Source organism: Schistocerca cancellata, chromosome 3, assembly GCF_023864275.1.
Source record: "Schistocerca cancellata isolate TAMUIC-IGC-003103 chromosome 3, iqSchCanc2.1, whole genome shotgun sequence".
NCBI lineage: Eukaryota > Metazoa > Arthropoda > Insecta > Orthoptera > Acrididae > Schistocerca > Schistocerca cancellata.
Genome location: NC_064628.1, coordinates 297,655,457 through 297,680,353, shown reverse-complemented (window position 1 = coordinate 297,680,353; position 24,897 = coordinate 297,655,457). Strand labels below are relative to the sequence as shown.

General features: G+C 44.3%; 1 protein-coding gene across 1 annotated transcript in view; it reads right to left on the bottom strand.

Annotated features, from left to right (window-relative positions):
* Window positions 1-1,579: 1,579 nt before the first annotated feature.
* The window catches only part of LOC126176281 (uncharacterized), a gene marked incomplete at its 3' end in the record, with an annotated part of 72,054 nt that continues 48,736 nt past the window's right edge, over window positions 1,580-24,897 (bottom strand). The window contains exon 2 of the mRNA XM_049923431.1: window positions 1,580-2,059. Within this exon, the coding sequence (XP_049779388.1) occupies window positions 1,580-2,059 (480 nt within the window). The remainder of the gene's footprint in view (window positions 2,060-24,897) is intronic.

The following is a 24,897-nucleotide window of genomic DNA, read 5'->3' as shown; positions in this document are numbered from 1 at the left end:
CCCGACCATCTCGGCGCGAGGAGGTCCTTCTGACCAGGTTGCGGATTGGGCATTGCCGGTTTAGCCACCGCTACCTGCTCTCCGGTGACCCAGCCCCGCAGTGCCCTTGTGGTCAGGCATTAACAGTGCGCCATGTTTTACTGTCGTGTCCCCGTTTTAGTCAATTTCGTGTTGTCCTGTCCCTGCCATCTACTTTACCGGATGTTTTAGCTGATGACGCTCGAGCAGCTGCTCGTATTCTGCATTTTATAACTTTAACTGGCTTGTCCAAGGACATTTAATCTTTTTACTTATTTTGTCTGCATCTTTGTCGGGTCCTTCTGGTGTCCCCTCCATCCCCTTGAGTTTTACCAGATTCCATGTGCTCAAACAACAGTGACTGGGCGCTAATGACCTCAGCAGTTGAGCGCCCTTAAACCCAACCAAAAAAAAAAAAAAAAAAGCGACACCACTGGAGGCGGACTGCACGATGTTGGGGCGTGAGCGGAAGACGGCCTAACGGTGTGCGGGATCGTAGCCCAGCTTCATGGAGACGGTTGCGAATGGTTCTCGCCGATACCCCAGGAGCAACAGTGTCCCTAATTTGCTGGGAAGTGGCGGTGCGGTCCCCTACGGCACTGCGTAGGATCCTACGGTCTTGGCGTGCATCCGTGCGTCGCTGCGGTCCGGTCCCAGGTCGACGGGCACGTGCACCTTCCGCCGACCACTGGCGACAACATCGATGTACTGTGGAGACCTCACGCCCCACGTGTTGAGCAATTCGGCGGTACGTCCACCCGGCCTCCCGCATGCCCACTATACGCCCTCGCTCAAAGTCCGTCAACTGCACATACGGTTCACGTCCACGCTGTCGCGGCATGCTACCAGTGTTAAAGACTGCGATGGAGCTCCGTATGCCACGGCAAACTGGCTGACACTGGCTGACACTGACGGCGGCGGTGCACAAATGCTGCGCAGCTAGCGCCATTCGACGGCCAACACCGCGGTTCCTGGTGTGTCCGCTGTGCCGTGCGTGTGATCATTGCTTGTACAGCCCTCTCGCAGTGTCCGGAGCAAGTATGGTGGGTCTGACACACCGGTGTCAATGTGTTCTTTTTTCCATTTCCAGGAGTGTACATTGTTCCGTTTAAAAAGCGTATGTTTGCATAAAAAGTAAAATTTGTAAGTATGTATACAATCTGTTGATTCGCTAACAATACGAATCCCTATCAATTCATTCTCCGAAAACCGTAGATCAATAGCACTTTCCATTTCCGCAACATTTACGGTGCAAGTTACGGGTGATTCACTCTGTATATATGTTTCATACTTACAGTTACCAAGAAAAAATGAACATAAAACTCAAAACAGCATTTTCTACCAAGGAATAAAGCTATACAATAAACTATCAAAAGATACTAAAGAAATTGCAAAATACACTTATTTAAAAAGGCAGCTAAAAAATACCTGTTATGCAATACTTTCATTCATTCAAGGATTACTTAGCTAAAACAGAGTAGCGGTTTGATAAAACAATGTCATACAAATAAATAACGATTATAAAATATCTAACATTCCACACACCTTCACTTTGTTTTTTTCCTTCTTTTTTCCTTCCTTTTTTCCTTTTTTCCTTCCTTTTTTCCTTTTTTCCTTCTTTTTTTCCTTTTTTCCTTCTTTTTTTCCTTTTTTCCTTCTTTTTTTCCTTTTTTCCTTCTTTTTTTCCTTTTTTCCCTTCTTTTTTCCTTTTTTCCCTTCTTTTTTCCTTTTTTCCCTTCTTTTTTCCTTTTTTCCCTTCTTTTTTCCTTTTTTCCCTTCTTTTTTCCTTTTTTCCCTTCTTTTTTCCTTTTTTCCCTTCTTTTTTCCTTTTTTCCCTTCTTTTTTCCTTTTTTCCCTTCTTTTTTCCTTTTTTCCCTTCTTTTTTCCTTTTTTCCCTTCTTTTTTCCTTTTTTTCCTTCTTTTTTCCTTTTTTTCCTTCTTTTTTCCTTTTTTTCCTTCTTTTTTCCTTTTTTTCCTTCTTTTTTCCTTTTTTCCTTCTTTTTTCCTTTTTTCCTTCTTTTTTCCTTTTTTCCTTTTTTTCCTTTTTTCCTTTTTTCCTTCTTTTTTTCCTTTTTTCCTTCTTTTTTTCCTTTTTTCCTTCTTTTTTTCCTTTTTTCCTTCTTTTTTTCCTTTTTTCCTTCTTTTTTTCCTTTTTTCCTTCTTTTTTTCCTTTTTTCCTTCTTTTTTTCCTTCTTTTTTTCCTTTTTTCTTTCTTTTTTCCTTTTTTCTTTCTTTTTTCCTTCTTTTTTCCTTTTTTCCTTCTTTTTTCCTTCTTTTTTCCTTCTTTTTTCCTTCTTTTTTCCTTTCTAGAAATACCTCCACCCCCCCCCCAAGCAATGCATAGCACAATACTAACACCTCTTCCTCTTCCTGACCTCAACATCTCTCATTATGGAGGGATGATGCCTCAGTTTTTCAGGCTAGCAAATGGATGAGAGAACAATGTGGAATTACATTATTGAATAAGTTATTTGTAAAAAAAAAAGTTTTGTAGACCAGGAGTAAATCTCATGATAGTCTCTAACTAGAAGTCTGTAAATATGTGTGTACGAATTAGCTTATTTTAAATTTGTCTATTTGTAAATACTTTGACATGTCCTATATCCTTGTAAAAGAGATCTACGGATGAATAAAGCTGCTGCTGCTACTACTACTACTACTACTACTACTACTACTACTACTACTACAGCCGATTGTGTTGTGATGTTAAGGGCAGCCTAGGCTTGGATCAGAAATTCCCTAGCCTGGCTGCTGCCAATGGCCGACCAATGGCGCGGATGACACAAATTACTTGCTCTTGCATGGCAGACGCAGATGTGAAGGATTACTATATATTTCGTCAACAATATGGTGGGAATGACATGGGAAACAAGACTTCAGAAAAGTCAAGACGTGTTCATGGAGTTCGTCGAGCTATAAAGAGCGTTCGACTATGTAAAATGGTGCAACATGTTAGAAATTATGAGAAAAATAGGAGTAAGCTGTAGGGAAAGATGGATAATATACAATATGTACGAGAACCAAGAGGGAAAGATAAGAATGTAAGATCAAGAACGAAGTGCTTAAGTTAAAAAGGATGTAGGACAGGGATGATGTATTTCGCGCCTGCTTTTTAGCCTATACATTGAAGAAGCGATGCCACACAGCCCCTCAGTTCGTTAGTGTAAGCCAGAGTTTTGCTTCAGATACCTAATGTAATGCAAGGGCTTGATGATTAACACCATACAGAATGGGACGATAAAATGTTTGAATAAACCAAATCGCTGTCCGGCTACTACTACGATATGGATTTTATACAGAATGTCACGATATCTCCTTGTGCAAATATACTGCTTGTTGATGCTCTCGACTTCATAAGAACTATTCCTTCTACGTCTCTCAAAAATGAGAACGTACTAATTGTCTAATGGCCTCATTGTTGACTAGGTGTTAGATGTAAACGAAACTAATACTGTGATTCTTCAGTTTCTCCCGATGTATTTCTTGCTCGATCAGTCCACGGGTGTACTACCGGTCCATTGTGTCCAACGGGCACAACATTTCGTCGATCAGACATGTCGCCGTCGTCAGGAGCGCTGACGAACTGAGCTCCTGAGGGTGATCGGGCGCCTTAAATCCCCTCCCTCGCGAGGCGTTCTCTCCGCGGTCCGCCCCCGCGCGTCAGCAGTCTCTGAGACGCTGGCGTCGGCGTCTGTGGTGGCGTCGGTGTAATTGCGTCCCCCCTAGTCGTCCGTTCTGTGCTGTTCACAACATTATTCCTCGACTACAGCTATTGTTGAGGAATGATGGTGGACATATTGAGCATTTCCTGTAAAGATCATCATCTTTGCTTTCTTACTTTGTTATGCTAATTATTGCTGTTCTGATCAGATGAAGCCCCATCTTCGGACATTTTTAACTTTTGTATTTTTGTATTTTTTTTTTTTGTTCAAATAAAACCCCATGTCATTCGAAGCATCTGTGTCAATTTGTACCTCTCTATCTACATTATTCCGTGATTTATTCAGTTTTCAAATTTATACTGACTTTTTGATGACTCAGTATTACAGTTTACAATGTAGGAAGAGTAGAGTTGTAAAACAATTATAGGCTACTGTAGGCTATCATAAGTAAGCGTAGACTCCGCTAGTTTTCCTAGGAACATTGGTCAGTTAAGACTGTATCTGTATTACCTGCACGTTAGAAGTGTTGCATACCTACTGGGCGTTACCTCATTTCGGTCGCTTTGTTTGCGTATGCGATCAGTGTTGTACTACGTGTCGCTAGAAACGAAACATTTTTCTTTTACACAGTTATCTCTCTGCGTATGCTTACAAATGCACGGCATTTATAGCAAAACAGATCTTGGCAATATTTAATTCACGTTTTATTCTATATTTTTTGCTCTGTAATGTGAAACAGAGATGTTGTAGTAAAAAAAAGTAGATTTATCATATAGCGATAGAAAACGCCATTTCCTCAAAAAAGGTAAAATCAAAAAGAAACGCAAAATAAAAACATATCAAAGCTTCAGTACCTCGTCGAGCTTTTATGAAACGTGTTTCTGTTATTCACAAACCACTATTGTATTTGTCAACAATAGGAAACTCTTGCCGCTTATGATGAAGAACGTTCTGCTGAGAAAAAAATAAGTTGTTACATGGATTTTTAATGTTTGTGCATATGAACTGTACTTGCATCAAAAGTTATTGCTTAAGTTACATACAAGCGCAGAAGTTATGCGATCAGCTAATTTTTATTACTCATAAAATGTAATCAATATTTTGTAAGAAGCTAAAATACGCAATGGACTAAACTGAACGACGTGTGTTTCAAAAAAGAAACAAACAAGTTGTCTGCTCAGAGTTCCTCTCTCCCTCGTTCATCTACGTTTCTTTCCCTGCCAATGCTACTAAAACTACCGGTAATCCTACAGTTTACTTACTGCGTCATTTATACACTGTACCAAAAGTACCGAACCGTAGTTTCGGTAGAGCGCAGCTCTAAGTAGAAGCAATGGAGAAATTATCTAAGAGTGCATACCGCTAATGAAAGGAATATCACACTAGAGGAGCGAATGTTACGAAGGTGGCAGAAAGTGTACCAGCGTCGTACTGAGACGGTATCAGCACGAGATAAGTACGTTCTACAGCTGTCCTGTCATTAGCGATAATGAAGTGCACATTTGTCAGATCGATTATTGTATACCACATTCAGTGATACCTGAGACTTATTCCGTTCCCGTTCCAGGAACCGTGCTTTCGTGCCGCACACAGCAGACCAGTGGTATGTGATTCAACTCGTTTCGTGCACGCAAGCTAACGCCACTGGCTGGTAAACGATAACACGTCACGCATGTCGTGTGGTCGCGCGTGAACATTGTGCACAGATATGGCGGGCCGAGTTGTTACACACTGCAGCATAAATAAGCCGAGACTGACTCTTCTCAGGATCATAAAACATTAAAGAGAATTTGGACTGCTTTGTTCCAAGATTTCCATATTCGTTTAGAGGAGGCAAATAAATGTGGTATCTAGAAGGTGTGCATTTTTCTTCGGAGACCGGCCGGTGTGGCCGTGCGGTTCTAGGCGCTTCAGTCTGGAACCGCGTGACCGCTACGGTCGCAGGTTCGAATCCTGCCTCGGGCATGGATGTGTCTGATGTCCTTAGGTTAGTTAGGTTTAATTAGTTATAAGCTCTAGGCGACTGATGACCTCAGAAGCTAAGCCATTTGACCCAACTTTTTTCTTCGGAGACAGCTTTTACCACATATTATGAGAGAGTTGGTTGTAGGTAATACATATGCATTACGGAGTACTGTAGCTGTACTGTAGCTTTCCTTGCAACTCAACATTCTCCAATTTCCCACGTCCCCTCATACAATGTATATTTCAGATTCTTATTCACACTTCTATCCCTTTTCTGAAGATCAGAATGGAAATCTAATGCGAAATCCTTTAGTACAATATGCAGCACACCTACGGAATCGACAGTGGAGCAACAGCCTTCTGTATTCTGTCTTTTCCCAGCTGGTAGAGCTCGCTCACCTTCAAACATAATTTAGTACGCCAGAGCCAGTAGAGTGCTCTACGTAATTGTTTATCCGTCCTCAGCTCCGATTAGAGACGTAAATAGTTAGTTGTATATTCACTAATAAATTTTAATGCTAATGATCAGACTGTGCAGACCTTAAGCCGTTCCATCCTCACTGCAGTTTCGTACAGACAGCGAATAATCTTGTTTCCGTCTCGGCAGATTCTAGCTCATATTAACTAAAATCAAATTAATTCAGCCTTGATTCTACAATTCCTTTAACAGTTTCATTATTTTATAAATCGTATTTTTTTCCAAACAGCTTAAAGATCTCACGTGTGAACAGTCAGCTCCTGGCGCTATAGTTCAGCTTTATCATTGGATTTTTTATGCATCCTCTGATTCAAGGAGGCAATGCTTCAGATCAGGTTAATATGCTCGGAAACCACATAAATTATCAAGGAAATATTTCTAACACAACGAATGAAGAACTGAAATTATGCAAGAGTTTAACGAAAGGGCCAAATCAAGGCTTAAATCTATGTATATAAAGAGTCTGTTATAAGGTAGACATAGAAGATGAGGGTCTTACATAAAGCGAAAAGAATTCGATGAAGATGAGACAGGAGTTATGGAACTGCGAAAGGAATTCGGTAGAACACTGAAAGACGTAACTCGAACCAAGTTCCGCGGGCCCAAGAATTAATGAAAAAATTGGAACAGCCAGCTTAGACTTCACGAAGAATGTAACATGTCCTGTTCCGAAAAAGGCAGATGCAGTTAGGTGTGAATATTACTGAACCATTGGTTTAATTAGTCTTGCTTGAAATATATTTACCGAAGAATTGAAAAACTACACTGAAGAGCCAAAGAAACTAGTACACCTACCTAATATCGTGTAAGGCCCCCACGAGCACGCAGAAGTGCCACAACACGACGCTGCATGGACTCTGTTAATGGTTGACGTAGTGCCGGAGGGAGACGACGCCATGAATCCCGCAGGGCTCTCCATCAATCAGTTACAGAACAAGAGGGTAGAGATCTCTTCTGAACAGCACATTGCAAGGCATCCCAGATATGACAATGTTCATGTCAGTGGAGTTTGGTGCCCAGCGGAAGTGTTGAAACGCAGAAGAGTGTTCCTAGAGCCACTCTGTAGCATTTCTGGACGTGTAGAGTGTCGCATTGTCCTGCTGCAATTGCCCAAGTCCATCGGAATGCACAATAGACATGAATGGATGCACGTGATCACACAAAATGCTGATGTACGTGTCACCTGTCAGCGTTGTATCTAGACGTACCAGGTGTCCCGTATCACTCCAATGCACACGCCCCAAACCATTACAGAGCCTCCACCAGGTTGAACAGTCCCTGCTGATATACAGCGTCCATGGATTCACAATCAAATGGTTCAAATGGCTCTGAGCACCATGGAACTTGAAATCTAATGTCATCAGTCCCCTAAACTTAGAACTACTTAAACCTAACTAACCTAAGGACATCATACACATCCATGCCCGGGGCGGGATTCGAACCTGTGACCGTAGCGGTCGCGCGGTTCCAGACTGAAGCGCCTAGAACCACACCGGCCGGCCGGTCCATGGATTCATGAGGTTGTCTCCATACCCGTACACGTCCATCCGCTCGATACAATTAGAAGCGAGACTCGTCCGACCAGGCAACATGTTTCCAGTCACCAACAATCAATGTCGGTGTTGACGGGCCCAGGATAAGCATAAAGCTTTGTGCCGTGCAGCCATCAATGGTAAACGAGTCGGCCTTCGGCTCCGAAAGCCCACATCGATGATGTTTCGTTGAATGGTTCGCACGCTGACACTCTATGGCGCCCAGCATTAAAATCCGCAGCAATTTGCGGAAGGGTTGCACTTCTGTCACGTTGAACCATTCTCATCAGTAGTTGTTGGTCCTGTCCTTGCAGGATCTTTTTCCGGCCGCAGCGTTGTCGCAGATTTGATGTTTTACCGGATTCCTGATATTCACGGTACACTCGTGCAATGTTCGTACGGGAAAATCAGCACTTCACCGTTACCTCAGAGATGCTATGTCCCACCGCTCGTGCGCCGATTATAACCCTCCAAACTCGCTTAAGTCTTGATAAGCTGCCATTGTAGCAGCAGTAACTGATCTAACAATTGTGCCAAATACTTATTGTCTGATATAAGGGTTGCCGATCGCAGTGCCGTATTCTGTCTGTTTACATATCTCTGTATCTGAATACGCACGCCAGTACCAGTTTCTTCGGCTCTTCGGTGTAGTAGCAGCCGACCTCGTGGAAGATCACTGAGTTTCGGAGGACTGTAACATGCGAGTAAATACTGATCCTACCATTTATCTTAGAAGATAAAGAAAGGCAAAACTTCCGTTCATAGCATCTGCAGCTTTAGAGAAAGATTTGACAATGTTATGTGGAATATACTCTTCAAATTTTGAAGGTTGCAGGGATAAAATACAGAGGTGCGGGGTGAGGGGGAGGGTAGGGAGAAGGAAAAGTTACCTACAACTTATACAGAAACCAGGCTGCAATTATAAGACTCTAGGGACGAAAGAGAAGCAGTGATTGAAAAGGGAGTGAGACAGGGCTGTAGCCTATCGGCGATGTTATGCAATCTGCGTACTGGACAAGCTGTAAAGGAAGCCAAAGAGAAATTGGGAAAGGAAATTAAGAGTTCAGGGCGAAGAAATAAAGACCTTGAGGTGCGTCGACGACATTGTAAGTCAGAGACGACAAACGATTTGGAAGAGCGGTTGAACGGAATGGAAAGAGTATATTCAAAATATGCTATAACTTAAACATCAATAAAGTAAAACAAGAGCAATAAATTACAGTCGACTTAAAGCAGGCGATGCTGAGGGAATGAAGATACGAAATGAGACACTAAACCTAGTTGATGGGGTTTGCTATTTGGGCAGAAAAGTGACAATGACCGAAGTAGGTGGGATACAAAACGCAGACTGTCAATAGCAATAAAAGCGTTTCTTAGAATAGAAATATGTTAATATCGAATATAAATTTAATTGCTATGAAGTTTTTCTGTAGATGTTTACAGTTCAGATAAGGAGAAAACAGAATCTCTTGAAATTCTGAAAATTAGTTGAGTACATCGACTAGCTTATTTATTTATTTATCGTATGACAATATAAAATAACAGTAATCTTATATACAAATTGTTTCATAGTTCCTATTATAGGCTTCTAGGGTTATTGCAGATGGTACCTAATAGCCAACATGTTAATGAGGTACCCATGTTCGAAAATGACCAGTTTGGATGTAAAATAAGTTGGATCAAAACTTCCTGGCAGATTAAAACTGTGTGCCGGACCGAGACTCGAACTCGAGACCTTTGCCTTTCGCGGGCAAGTGCTCTACCAACTGAGCTACCCAAGCACGACTCACCCCCGTCCTCACAGCTTTACTTCCACCAGTACCTCGTCTCCTACCTTCCAAACAAACTGGTAGGGCACTTGCCCACGAAAGGCAAAGGTCCCGAGTTCGAGTCTCGGTCCGGCACACAGTTTTAATCTGCCAGGAAGTTTCATATCAGCGCTCACTCCGCTGCAGACTGAAAATCTCATTCTGGAAGTTGGATCAAAATTCAAATTGTTCAAATGGCTCTGAGCACTATGGGACTTAACATCTGAGGTCATCAGTACCCTAGAACCTAACCAACCTAAGGACATCACACACATCCATGCCCGAGGCTGGGTTCGAAGCTGCGACAGTAGCAGTCGCGCGGTTCCGGAATGAAGCGCCCAGAACCGCTCGGTCATAGCGGCCGGTGTTAGATCAGATTGCTTTCAAATCTCCCGTTTCACTACACGCACACAGCGGAGACAATGAGTTTAAATTTGTGTGCTGTACAGGAGTCAATAATATAGGAATGTTTCGGCTCCTCGTCAGGTTCTCTTCGAAGTCTTCTTCTAAGCTGAGAGTAAGGCGCGTTCGCGTGGCACCGTCAAGCCTCCGCTTTGGAAAGGTACCAGTTTCTCGCAGCCGTTCTTTCACTCGAACGGAAATGGTATGTGAAGTCATAACAGGGACTTCCGGCGGTGCCCTCTTCAGAAGTGTGTGTGCATACCGTCAAGCGAGAGATCTGAAACTGATCCGATCGTCAAACTTCTTGTATATCCAAATGGTTCCTTATCAAAACTTTATCTGCGAAGTCCCCTGCACAACCACAGAAACATGTAACAGAAGTTGTACAAGACCTTGTATAATTGTCAGTGAGTAATATTATATAAAATAAACTAAAATATGGCATGTTTGGAGCGTCCATCAGACCTCCACAACCAAGTACTACAATGAATCGAATGCAGTAGTAGTCCCATTGATAAATCTCTAACGATCTGTGTGTTTTTAAAGGGCAGTCCTCGGCAATGTGATCGACGGTTTGGTCGCTGACCCCGCAGTCGCAAGCTGGGCTGTCGCATAGTTCAAACTTACATAGCATAGCGTTGCAGTTTGCATGGCCTGTCATCACTTATTTGAGGCTGGTCGATGTGTGTCTACAGAACAATTTCTTCTAGAGCAATTGTTTGGTCCGCTGTACCATGTTTGTGTATTGGTGCTGCGTTCTATTTTTTCGTAATCTTCTTTAGTCTGACAGCATTTAAGACGGTTTGCCGCAGGATTATTTAGAACCAGGTGGATTTGGAGGTACTGTGGTTGATTTATATCTTCCGTTTCCTTACTGTGCCATCCATCCGTCTTAGTTCTGGTGGTGGAATATTGCCGATAGCAGGTACCCACGGAACGGCTGTGGATTTCAGTGTACCAGAGATCATTCTGTTGCAGCCGTTCTGGAAGACATCAGTTCCTAGTAAGGGCAATCCGCTGTCGCACAACGGCGCAATATTCAGCCACTGGATATAGCATGGTCAAAGCCGCAGTGCGCACAGTGGATGCTTCGGATTCCTTATGATATTCTTAAGAGTCTTGACTTTCTGGTACATATCTTTCAGGTGTCTCTTCTAAGTAAGTGAACCGTCTAGCATACTGCCGAGATATTTAGGGTAGAAGTATATCTCTTACCGTTTTGGCAAAATCTGATGTTGAGCTTCTGGTTAGCTACTCGGTCTTCTGTCTTAGGTGGATAGAGCGAATAATTAATGAGATGGTACGAATAGAACTGAGGAGAGAAGAATGTACCGCCCAACCTGACAAAGACAAGGTATCGGTTGACAGGACACATCCTATGACATCAAGGAATCGTCAACTTGATGAAGTGTTGGTGATAGTGGTTTGATAACAGCAATGAGGTACAAATGGATGTAGGTTGCAGCGGACCTGTAGAGATGAAACATCTTGCCTAGGATAGATTAACAGGGAGAGCTGCATCGAATCAGTCTTTTGACTGAAGACGAAAACAACATCGAAGATGAAGCTTAATGTCGGATTCGACGAGACTGAAGGAACGAATCGTCAGCGATTTTGTTGGAGGAAACGTCTCGCAGAACCGAGGAAATCAATATTCGGACGGTCCAGAGGCCGTTTAAGCTAAGCTCCACCCATATGTTTCCTATGTTACCATCATCGTGCTAGCTGTTTAATATGACGAGGAAGAGATAAGGCTGATGATTTATGAATGAAGAACGATGCATAGTGGACAAAGACATCAAACAGTACTGTATAGTTGTTACTACTTCGAGCGCAACGCGAATATTATACGTTTAGGCGGAAACCGGAAGTTCGGTGCTGTATTTCCTGGTGCAGCATATATAAAAGACTTTTTTGCTTTCAATGCGACCTGACGTAGATGATAAATGTACATTGCTCTTTGAGTTTTTTAAGGTACTCCATAATTGTGTGCTAGCCCAATCGATAGATATCTTTTTCCATTCTGTTTCTTTCAAGGGTAAGTAATCTGTCTTTCGAACGTTTTGCCAACATCTCTTAGAAAGAAATTCTGAATGGTCGATTGACTGTCAGTTCTGTTTTTCCAGTTCCCGTTCAGTCTCTCTTACATGGAAGAGCGCGAAGTGCAAGACGCAGGGGAATACGTTTGGTGGCGGTGCAGCACTTTGTAAAGACTGTTTGGAGCACATTGTCGATACTTTCCTTCGCACTGTGAATCATGTTTCCGCCAAGGAATAATCGTTTGGACGAATATAACGAAAATTTCTAGAGTGCATTGTTGTGTTTGGTCGTTATGAATCAGGAGAAATGCAAGAAAGGAAGGGAGACGGTGGAATCCGTTGTCGCCATACGGTTTACTCACTTCGAAAAGGACATAGCGCGTGGCAGATCTTAGTATCCACATCTGCTGTGGCATGACCATGAACACGGTGATGTACGGACGTCTGACACGAATGTGATGTCAAAATCTTGCCGATTCGTGTTACCATAACATTCTACACTCACATTGTGAGAAGTCGTCCCTACATACAGCCTTAACGCTTGTAAATGCGAGACGTTTAACAGTAATTTCCCTGTGCTGTTTGAGGCTTTTCCGATTAAACAAATACTTGAACAGTTAGCGGGTGTTGTCAGATGGTACTGTCTACACTCTAAATTGTACAATATTTCTACATATAGTTGCTCGTCATTTATGGGCCCGGCCGTGGCTAGCTGTTTTTCCTTGCCAGTTTATAAGCCGGTTCGCTAGAAAAGCGCAGGCACCAAGAGGTGAAGCTACACTATCACCACAAGGGACATCCATAGCCCCTGCCCCCGCCCCCCCCCCCCATTTCTCCATTATATTTTCGAGTGATTATAAATATCGACTGGTTTTAATTACATTGCAGCTACTCAAAGAAGTGTGATGTGTGCTGTAATGATCGTATGGTAGAACTACTTGGTAGATATGCTAATGCGTTAATGCGGCATCGATTTACATTGGAAAAAGAAATTGGTTCCAGTTTTGGCTAGCAGGTGCAACTTTGGCGCAGTACAGCATCTCATTGACCTCTCCGGTGCTCATATTGAACAAACTGTGTAAGCGGCGATTAATAATATCAACATTGTGCCTTCCTCACTTATGTAATCTTTTCTGCCCACGTCTCTTCCTAATCCGTTACATATGGGAACATTTCTACACGTATTTATTGAATTCACAGCGCCAGACTTGCACCTGGTGGCCAAAATCGGAACTAACTTTTCCAGTGTAAATGCTTTCGCGTTAACGCATTAGGATATCCACCAAATTTCGCTGCCATACGATAATCACAGCCAAAACTGGACTTCTGTGAGTAGCTGCACTTTAATTATGATTTATAACCATCCGGTATGTTGTATGAAGTTAATCTGGTAGCGATAGGTCGAGATATAAATGGCTTAGGCGCTATGCCACACCAAAAGTACAGTTAGACGCAATATACTTTACCTGGTTTAACCCCTGAAGTGACGTTGGTAAATATACATACTAATGGTTTTAAATGCTGTTTATCACTTTACTTACTACAAACCATGGATTGCAATGGTATTAATACGTATATTCATAATACTTCGTCCAATAAGTGTGAATGTAATTTTTTGTGTTCCTAAATTGATAAGCCTGAGATATCAGCGAAAAAGTCAGTAATAGTATCAACATTTACCAACGCCCTTTGAGACACTCGTGTTCAGAGCTGGTTTCGTATTCAGCAAACGTTTGTCAAGTGTGGATTCACTCTACTGATGTCTTCCGACATAAGCAACGGTAACTTCAATTCACAGTACATTCCCTACATTATAATTATACAAATCAGTACAGAAGTCGTTTGTAACCATTTGAGACGCGCGCACGCAAATAGTCATTCCTAGTCACATCCAGTTTAACTTATTGTAATGTGAAATCCTTCTTCTAATAAAGAATGAACATTTCAGATGATATTGTTTCACAGTTTATCTCCAGAGTGTTAGCCGCAGAGATAATATAAGTTATTTCCGCTGACAGTGAACATATAGGGTGATGACTGCAAATGTGCAACATGACGAAAACAGTTTATGCACACACTTGAATATGATAGGCACATTATTTCCTCACTTTGCGTAGTAGTTACACTTAAAAGGGTCACAGTGATATTGATGAATATTTGTTTTACACCTATAAGAAAGGCTTGGACGTGGCATAGTTTCATGGCTGATTGTGTAATGAACTGTTAGGAAGAGGCTAATGAAGAGCGCGCAGATGATTCAGAACTTGGAGGAGAAACTGGCCCAGATGATGCAGCTACTATTTCTTCTGTTTCAAACACCACTGTAGTAACTGACGTGACAAATGGACCAGTGCGTGAAACGTCTAGTACAGATGTAGCATATAGGGTAGACTGTTTGCTTGTGCTTGAAGTATTTCGTGAAATTTGACATTTCCCTCCAAAAAGCGTCTTCCATGATGTTTTGAGATTGCAGCTGGATGACGTTGACTTCTTGTCACGATGTTTCAGCTGACAACCATTCAGCTAATTTTAGGTGTTTTGTACTGGAGATTACTAGTTTACACGCTAGCTTTGTACCAAAAATTGTGTGCGCATGCTCAAAGGTAGCCGCTATATGAGACACATCTGTCGGAGTTTCACCCTCTTTTCGAATACTGCCCCATCTATGGCGCACAGACACATGAGTCAAGATAATCTGCATGCGCGCCCTCTGTAGGATTCCTGGCTGACGGAATTAAGATTCAGGTGTCAGTCCGATAAAATTAACTATCGACAGACGCTTGTCTAGCCATATATTGTTTCCTTTCTGGAGATATCAAAGAAATCACCGGGGTCTCACACTGTGTACCGTTGAAAGCCACCATCAATATTAATAAGATCATCCGCCATACGTATTTCCATCGAGTCCTTAATAATTAAACGGCAAAAAGATCTCGTTGAGGTCTAGATTTGTGACAATAATCCGCGGAATGTCCAGTGGAATTCCAGTGCTCGGCTGTGACTGACTTACTGGGCTGCGAAAGGCGAGTATGGTGATCATGTCAGACAACACGCACACTACGTGAAAGATGCGTTGAAACCCTCCAAAGCAGTTCCATGCAAGTCTGAAAAATTAGCGAGAAAATGGACTTTGTTTATCAAGCGTCTTTTATGTACTGCGTTAAGGAAGGTTTCTCGACAGATCATGTGGCTCTGTGGTAGAATGCTAACTTCCCACGTGGGCGGTCTGAGTTTGATGGCAGGCCTTTCTAAATTATAAAGAAAGGTGCACATTCTACGAGGATTGTTGTGAAGCGTAGAAATCATAGAGATGAAAAATTTAATTCCTAATGCTTCTTTAATTCAAACAAACTTTATTACCAATCTTTTATAAAAGATTGGTGATTACGAATTTATATTTGCAATGAAAATTTGATTTTTGTGGCCGGCCGCTGTGGCCGAGCTGTCCTATGCCCTTCAGTCTGGAACCGCGCGATCGCTACGGTCGCAGGTTCGAGTCCTGCCTCGGGCATGGATGTGTGTGATGTCCTTAGGTTAGTTAGGGTTAAGTAGTACTAAGTTCTAGGGGACTGATGACCTCAGCAGTTAAGTCCCATAGTGCTCAGAGCCATTTGAACCATTTGATTTTTGTACAATATATAATGCACAACAAATATTGTAAACGTGATAGTAACTCTAACAGTTACGTTTTCACGACTAAACCACTGAATCGATTTTGTTAAAATTTAATGTAGATACAGCTTGAACGCTGAGGAAGAACATAAGCTACTTCAGAAAGTATGTAGCACTACATATTTATTGATCTGAAGAATATGTCGAAATGTGAAACAATAATTACGTTTTGAAAAAGCTATTTACTCACTGACTTTTCAACTTCATAGTATCAGCGAAAATGCTTTTATTATTTCATGTGTTCTACATAATACGATTCAACGACATGAATATAATGTTTATACAATCTCTAAGCGTTCAATCGATACTTCCTTACTAATATCAATCACAAATCTGTTACAGTTTAGCCGCTGAGCGTCATGTGTCGCTTATAACTTCACTGATGCGTTCAAATTTGCGTTAAAAATTCGTTGTCATACGGTTAGCGCTGCTCTTTCACGATCATGGGTTCCCGGTTTTTTTCTACTCACGTTATCCTCATCATTTTATCAATATCGATATGCAAGTCATCGCAATGGTGTCTAATAGACTTGGAGCAAGCTGCCGAGCATCCCGATCGGGGTATCCCGGTCAGTAAAGCCAGATGCACATTCCATTCCATTCCATTTCATTTCTATTACTGACCCACAAACACAGCCGTGGGCAACAGGTAAAATGTAATGCTTGTACAATGCTCAACGTGTTTAATCCATGCCAATTCATACTTCCATAGTGCGAAAGTAACTATGTATATTACGTTTCCACGTCTAAACCACTGAAACGATATCCATGAAATTTGGCATGAGGTAGCTTGAACCCTGATGAAGTTAGGCTCCTTTAACAAGTGTGTAATACAAGATATGATCTGAAGAATACTGCGAAAATAAGGAAAATATTTACTCTTTGAAAAAGTTATTTACTCCTTCACTTTTGAACTTGATCATGTTTGTGAAAATGCTTTCATTGGTTGATACTTTCTACATTCAACGTCATCAACATGCAATTCATCCATACGTCCGCACTAATACCAGTATTATTAATTGCAAAATTAACTCACTCTTTTACGTTTTCGCGATTCTACCGCTGACCCAGTTCCGATGATACACCTTCAACACTGAGGAGGACCACAGGCTACTTCAGAAAGTTCTATCTTCTTGAGTATTATCAACATTTTTAAACATAGCATACGTGAGTGGTATGCATATGACGATGGCGCGATGGTCGCCTACACTTACTGTCTATGGATTATTCCGTGACAGTGCAAATCCAACGTTATTGTGAATGATATACAATTCCTACACCAACTGGCTTCCCCCCAGTGTGTCCACAACTCTTTTGTGGATATGTGCGTAGCGAGCACGGGACCCCAAGCTAATTTATTTATTTTCTTTATTTAAATGTCAAGTTCCGTAGGACCAAATTGAGGAGCAAATCTCCAAGGTCATGGAACGTGTCAGTACATGAACTTACTACATAAAAAGTAATAACAGATAAAAATAAATGTTCATGAACCTGAAAGAAAGTCAGTCCATAAGTTTAAGCAAACGCTATCAGCAATACAATGAGAATCACCTTAATTTTTCAAGGAACTCCTCGACAGAATAGGAGGAGTGACCCATGAGGAAACTCTTTAGGTTCGATTTGAAAGCGCGTGGATTACTGCTAAGATTTTTGAATTCGAGTGGCAGCTTATTAAAAATGGATGCAGCAGTATACTGCACACCTTTTTGCACAAGAGTTAAGGAAGTCCGATCCAAATGGAGGTTTGATTTCTGCCGAGTATTAACCAAGTGAAAGCTGCTTATTCTTGAAAATAAACTAATATTGGTAACAAGAAACGACAATAAGGAATATACATATTGAGAGGCCAATGTCAAGATACCCAGACTCGTGAAAAGAGGTCGACAAGAGGTTCGTGAACTCACACCACTTATTGCCCGAACCGCCCGTTTCTAAACCAAAAATATCCTTCTAGAATGGGAAGAGTTACCCCAAAACATAATACCATACGACATAAGTGAACGAAAATAAGCAAAGTAGACTAACTTATGTGTCGAAATATCATTCAATTTAGATACCGTTCGAATAGTGAAAATGGCAGTATTAAGTCTTTGAACAAGATCCTGAACGTGGGCTTTCCACGACAGCTTACTATGTGGCCCGCCTTCCTTTCCAGGCTGCATACCTTCCTTTTCCGCGTCCTTCCCCATGCCCCATCTTCGCCTCCCCCCCTCACCACCACCTCTTTCCACCCTTTCTCCCCCTCTGGGAGTATGTTTTGTGTCTACGTCCGGACACACACTCGAAAATGTAAAACAGTCTCTCTTCTTTGCTTTCTCGGCTGGCAAGTATTTGTCCTTCCTTTGTCCTTCCTTGTCCTTCCTTTGTCCTTCCTTTGTCCTTCCTTGTCCTTCCTTTGTCCTTCCTTTGTCCTTCCTTTGTCCTTCCTTTGTCCTTCCTTTGTCCTTCCTTTGTCCTTCCTTTGTCCTTCCTTTGTCCTTCCTTTGCCCTTCCTTTGCCCTTCCTTTGCCCTTCCTTTGCCCTTCCTTTGCCCTTCCTTTGCCCTTCCTTTGCCCTTCCTTTGCCCTTCCTTTGCCCTTCCTTTGCCCTTCCTTTGCCCTTCCTTTGCCCTTCCTTTGCCCTTCCTTTGCCCTTCCTTTGCCCTTCCTTTGCCCTTCCTTTGCCCTTCCTTTGCCCTTCCTTTGCCCTTCCTTTGCCCTTCCTTTGCCCTTCCTTTGCCCTTCCTTTGCCCTTCCTTTGCCCTTCCTTTGCCCTTCCTTTGCCCTTCCTTTGCCCTTCCTTTGCCCTTCCTTTGCCCTTCCTTTGCCCTTCCTTTGCCCTTCCTTTGCCCTTCCTTTGCCCTTCCTTTGCCCTTCCTTTGCCCTTCCTTTGCCCTTCCTTTGCCCTTCCTTTGCCCTTCCTTTGCCCTTCCTTTGCCCTTCCTTTGCCCTTCCTTTGCCCTTCCTTTGCCCTTCCTTTGCCCTTCCTTTGCCCTTCCTTTGCCCTTCCTTTGCCCTTCCTTTGCCCTTCCTTTGCCCTTCCTTTGCCCTTCCTTTGCCCTTCCTTTGCCCTTCCTTTGCCCTTCCTTTGCCCTTCCTTTGCCCTTCCTTTGCCCTTCCTTTGCCCTTCCTTTGCCCTTCCTTTGCCCTTCCTTTGCCCTTCCTTTGTCCTTTTCTCTTTACCCTTCTCTCCGCTGCAGCGTTTGAGACCTCTCCTCTTTCCTTCCCCTTTCTTTGTTTTTTTCCCTTTCTCTTTTTTCCTCCCTGTGCATGTCTGAAGGCCAACCCACGCATTCCCATGCGTAGCCGGTGACGGGGTAACGCGTAATTCCCCGCCCCGGGTAGACAGGCAGGACACGTACAAACACCCTAGTAACGGCCAGGCCCAGGGAGGGGTGATTACCCGAGCTGATACCTTCCGCAAGTGCCGATTGGTCCTTCTGTCCATTTCTCGGGAGGTTTGACCTGAGGTGTGAACAATCACCTAAGGTGGGATTGCCCTCAGAGGGCCTCCACAAGGAAGGAGCGCGCCATCGGAGACGCCGGTAATCATGGGGGATACTTCCGCAATGGTTTCCTCATCATCTACTATGTCTGCTCACAAGCGTAAGTTCAATGAGTCTCAGCCACAGACAGTTGTTCCATCGTTGCCACAGTTCCTTGTTGTGCCTCAGTCTGACAAAGGTCACGACTTCTCCACGGTCAACCCTTTCATTATTCAGAAAGGTGTCGATGCAATTGCACTTCCTGTAAAGTCTTGTTCCAGATTACAAAATGGCACCTTGTTGTTAGAAACAGTCATTGCCCTCCAGGCACAAAAATTGCTGCGTACTTCACTGCTACACACCTTCCCTGTCCGGGTGGATGCTCACCGCACTTTAAATTCATCACGTGGGGTCGCTTATACACGCTCCCACGACGGATTGTCCGACGAGGAAATTCAAAACTACGTGTCTGACCAGGGCGTCACGGCTGTTCATAGTCATGAAAAGGGTTGACACGTACATCGTTCCAACTCGTACTGTCTTCTTGACATTTGACAGAGTTCAATTCCCATCGAACATAAAAGCGGGCTATGAGATAATTTCCTTTCGCCCTTACATCCCAGACCCTACGCGTTTCTATCGGTGTCAGCGGTTCAATCACACCAGTCAGTCCTGTTCCTATCCAGCCAAATGCGTTGTGTGGCAAGGATGCCCATGAGGGTGCTTGTCCACCTCCATCCCCTCGTTGCATCAACTGTATGGGTGACCACGCTGCTTCCTCTAGAGTTTGCCCCATTCTGAAAGACGAATGGCTCATTCAGGAAATCAGAGTGAAGGAAAAGGTGTCGACCTTTGCTGCTCGAAAGTTATTCGCCAGTTGAAAGCCCACTGTCCCTCAAACAGGTAAATACAGCACTGTCCTTGTCTCAAAGGAGGCAGCCACACAGACTTTAGATCTCACCTTTAGTGCCACAGTCGTCAGATCGGCCAGCGCAAAGATCGCCCGTTCAATCTCCCCACTCTCACCTGCTCACTCTATGGCTCACCCTTCATTGGGTTCTGTTAAATCTCGAGCCCCAAAATCAGACACCCGGACTTACAAAAAAGAGCCTACTCGTGAAGGTTTTTTACGTACCCCAACTTCTCAACCATCGGTTCCTCCTTCATCTCAACGTTCTGTTTCCAAAAAGGCTAACAAGAAACCCAGTTCCTGTCCTTCTCCACCACGGCGTGTCTCCTCTACAGCACCGCCTGGCGGTAACCGCCCTCGGCCGTCTTCTATGTCGCCGAGGCGCACTGCTGGCGGCCGATCAACTGGCCGATCACTGGTGGCAGCAGCTGCTCTCGAACAACCTATGGATCAGGATCTTCTCCCTTCGGCTGAATACCGTTCCACGCTGTCGGTCGCAAGCTCTGAGCAGTCGTTGAGTTGAGGACAACCTTGGTCACATTCTTCCATTTTCTGTCCACCCTGTGTCCATTATCCGTTGGAATATCCGCGGCATTCGAGCCAATCGGGATGAATTGCCGATCCTATTACGATCCTACTCGCCGGTCATCTTCTGTCTTCAGGAAACAAAGCTGCATCCACACGATCGCTTTGTTTTCCCCCATTTTCAGTCAGTCCGATTTGATCTCCCCTCTGTTGAAGGCACTCCAGCACATGGAGGACTCATGATTCTTCTCCATGATACTCTCCATTATCACACAATCCCCTTAAACACTTCCTTCGAAGCTGTCGCTGTCCGTCTTTCCTTTTCTGGATACACCTTCTCTCTTTGTACTGTCTACACTCCATCGTCCACACCAATGGCACGAGCTGATCTCCTTCATCTTCTTGGTCAGCTCCCGCCCCCCTCTTAGCTGGTTGGGGACTTCAATGCCCACCACCCACTTTGGGGATCTCCACATCCTTGTCTGTGCGGCTCACTATTGATAGACGTCTTACACCAAGCGGATCTTGTTTGCCTCAACACTGGGGACCCTAAGTTTTTGTCTGCCTCCACGACAAATTTCTCTCATTTGGACCTTGCGGTCGGTACTGTTGCGCTAGCTCAGCGCTTCGAATGGTTCGCTCTTGCTGATACACACTAGAGTGACCACTTTCCATGTGTCCTTCGATTGCAGCCACAACTGCCATCTACGCGCCCAAGACGCTGGAAGTTTGCCCAAGCCTATTGGACACTTTTTTTGTCTCTAGCGACATTCGATGATCGTCACTTTCCTAGCGTTGACGATGAGGTCACTCATATTACAGAAGTTATTCTTAAAACTGCGGAACGTTCAATACGTCGCACCTCCGAATTGCTCCGGTGTCCCCCAGTTCCTTGGTGGAACGAGGCATGCCGTGATGCAATACGTGAGCGGCGACGTGCTCTTCGCGTTTTCCGCCACCATCCTACTTTGGCCAACTGTATCCGCTATAAGCAGTTCCGTGCGCGATGCCGTCGTGTCATCCGCGATAGCAAGAAGGCAAGCTGGAAATTCTTTATTAGCTCATTTAACACCTTCACTCCCTCCTCGGAAGTTTGGAGTCGGCTTCGACGGTTCTCAGGCGCGCCTAGTTTCTCCCCGGTCTCTGGGCTCACTGTCGCGCATGATAAATTAGTGGACCCCGTCGCAATTTCTAACTCATTGGGTCAACACTTTGCTGAGATTTCGAGCTCTTCAAATTACCTGCCAGCGTTTCTCCCAAAGAAACGTGCAGCGGAAGTGCAACCTCTTGCCTTCTCCTCTCAAAATCGCGAAAGCTACAATACTGTTTTCTCCATGCGGGAACTACAACATGCACTCTTCTCGCTCTTCCGCCCCAGGACCGGATGGTATCCAAATACAAATGTTGCTGCATTTATCAACCCATAGTCTGCGTTACCTCCTTCGCCTTTATAATCGAATTTGGACCGACAGTACTTTTCCCAGACGTTGGCGGGAAGCTATCGTAGTTCCTGTTCCGAAACCTGAAAAGTACAAACATCTCCCCACTAGCTATCGCCCCATTTCTCTCACGAGTAGTGTATGTAAGGTTTTGGAGCGTATGGTGAATTACCGTTTAGCTTGGTGACTGGAATCCCGCAGTCTTTTAACACCTGCCCAATGCGGATTCCGAAAGCATCGTTCTGCAGTTGACCCTCTTGTTGTTCTCTCCACTTATATCATGAACAATTTTCTCCGGAAACGCCAAACAGTAGCAATATTTTTTGATCTGGAGAGAGCATACGATACCTGTTGGAGGACAGTCATCCTTCGCACTCTGTTCTCTTGGGGCTTTCGAGGTCGGCTGCCCCTTTTTCTTCGTGAATTTATGGCAGAGCGCATATTTAAAGTGCGGGTGAACAGTACTCTCTCCCATACCTTCTCCCAAGAAAACGGGGTACCCCAGGGCTCCGTGCTAAGTGTTGTATTGTTTGCCATTGCCATAAATCCAATTATGGATTGTCTCCTTCCTGATGTCTCGGGCTCCCTCTTTGTGGACGATTTTGCGATCTACTGCAGCTCTCAACGGACCAGCCTTCTTAAACGACGTCTTCAAGGATGTCTCGATTGCCTCCACTCTTGGAGCACCGGAACCGGCTTCCGCTTTTCTCCCAGTAAGACCGTTTGTGTTAATTTTTGGCGTCGTACGGAGTTTCTTCCGCCTTCCTTACAACTAGGCCCTGTCAACCTTCCATTCGCGGACGTCGCTAAATTCTTCGGTCTTATGTTTGACAGAAAACTGTGCTGGTCCTCCCACGTTTCCTATCTTTCGGCTCGCTGTCTGCGATCCCTCAACACCCTCCGTGTCCTGAATGGCACCTCCTGGGGAGCGGTCCGAGTGGTCCTTCTCCGCCCCTATCGCGCCTTAGTGCGCTCGAAATTGGACTATGGAAGCCTAGTTTACTCCTCTGCTCGGCCGTCTATTATTCGGCGTCTCGACCCTATCCACCACCGTGGATTACGTTTAGTGTCTGGAGCTTTTTACACCAGCCCTGTGGAAAGCCTGTATGCTGAGACTGCTGAACCTCCGCTGTCCAATCGGCGAGTTGTCCTGAGTCGTTACGCTAGCCATCTGTCTTCCATGCCTGCAAATCTGGCCCGTGATATTTCTTTCGACACCTCCTTGGATTTAGGGTATGCTGGCCGCCCTTCCTCCTTACTACAACCAGGAGTCCGCTTCCGTCAACTGCTCCATTCTCTTTCCTTCCACTTTCCTTTCTTGACAACTTCGGGTACAGCACCGCCTTGGCTCCGTCCCCGGACCTGCCTGCTCCGTGACCTTTGTCAGTTTCCCAAGGATGGTACCCCTTCACTTGTTTATCGTCGGGCATTTGCTGCTCTATGTGCACACATGAAGGAAGCCACATTTATTTACACTGATGGCTCAAAAACATCGTTTGGTGTAGGGAGTGCCCATATAGTTGGCGACACCCCAAATCGATTTCGGCTTCCCGACCAGTGTTCGGTTTATACTGCGGAGCTTTACGCTGTTCTCCAGGCTGTCCAATACATCCGTCGACATCAGCGGATACAGTATGTTATCTGCTCAGACACTCTCAGCTCTCTCCTCAGTCTCCAAGCTGTCTACCCTCTCTACCCTGTCCAGCATCTGGTCCAGCGGATTCAGGACTGCCTCCACTTGCTCCACTTGAGGGGAGTCTTTGTGGCGTTCCTCTGGATCCCAGGACATGTTGGTATCTGTGGAAATGAGGCGGCCGATATAGCGGCCAAGGCTGCAGGCTCTCGTCTTCGGCCAGCTATTAGCATGATTCCCTTCGCCGATCTACGGAGTGTTTTATGTCGTCGTGTTGCTCTTTTATGGCACGCACATTGGCCGACACTTCCCAATAATAAATTCCGGGACGTGAAAGCTCTTCCCTGTGCTTGGACCTCTTCCTCCCGAACTCGTCGTCGGGAGGAGGTAATTTTAACTAGACTCTGGATAGGGCACTGTCTTTTTAGCCATCGACATCTTTTAAGCGGCGATCCTCCCCCACTCTGTCCCCACTGCTCTCAACTGTGGACGGTGAGACACCTTTTACTTGAGTGCCCCTATTTTACTCCGTTACGCGCCCGTACACAACAGTCGCCTGATGTATCTTACATTTTAGCAGATGACACGCGATCAGCTGATCGCGTTCTCAAGTTAATTAGTGCCAGTGAGATGACGTCAGTAATTTGAAGCTCTTTTTGGGGACAAACAACCCCCCTTCTATAGTGGTTTTTTAAGCTTTCCTTCTGTTTTTGGTTTCCCCACTTTTTTGAGTTTTGCTCCCATCGTTCAATTTTATACGTAAGTCTGTTTTAACGCATAGTTCTAATGCAGCTCACGCTGCAAAACTTAATCGAATCCAGCAAACCTAAGAGTAATCTCATGTTTGCCGGAACTTGGATGCAGAACGTCAAGCGGTCTTAAGAGCTACAAAGATAGACTATGGGTGATCAAAAGTATCTGGACACCCCCAATAACATACTTTTTCATATTAGGAACATTGTACTGCCACCTACTGCCAGGCACTCCGTATCAGCGACCTCATAGTCATTAGCCATCGTGAGAGTGCAGGAAGGGGGCACTCCGTTTAACCCGACTTTGAACGTGGTCAGGTGACTGGTTGTCACTTGTCATACGTCTATACGCGAGATTTCTACACTCCTAAACATCCCTAGGTCCGCTGTTTCTGATGTGACAGTGCAGTGGAAACGTGAAGGGATACGTACAGCACAGAAGCGTACAGGCCGACCTCGTCTGTTGACTGACAGACCGCCGAAAGTTGAATAGCGTCGTAGTGTGTAATAGGCAGGTATCTATCCACACCATCACACATGAATTCCAAACTGCATCAGGATCCACTGCAAGTACTATGACATTTAGGCGGGAGGTGACA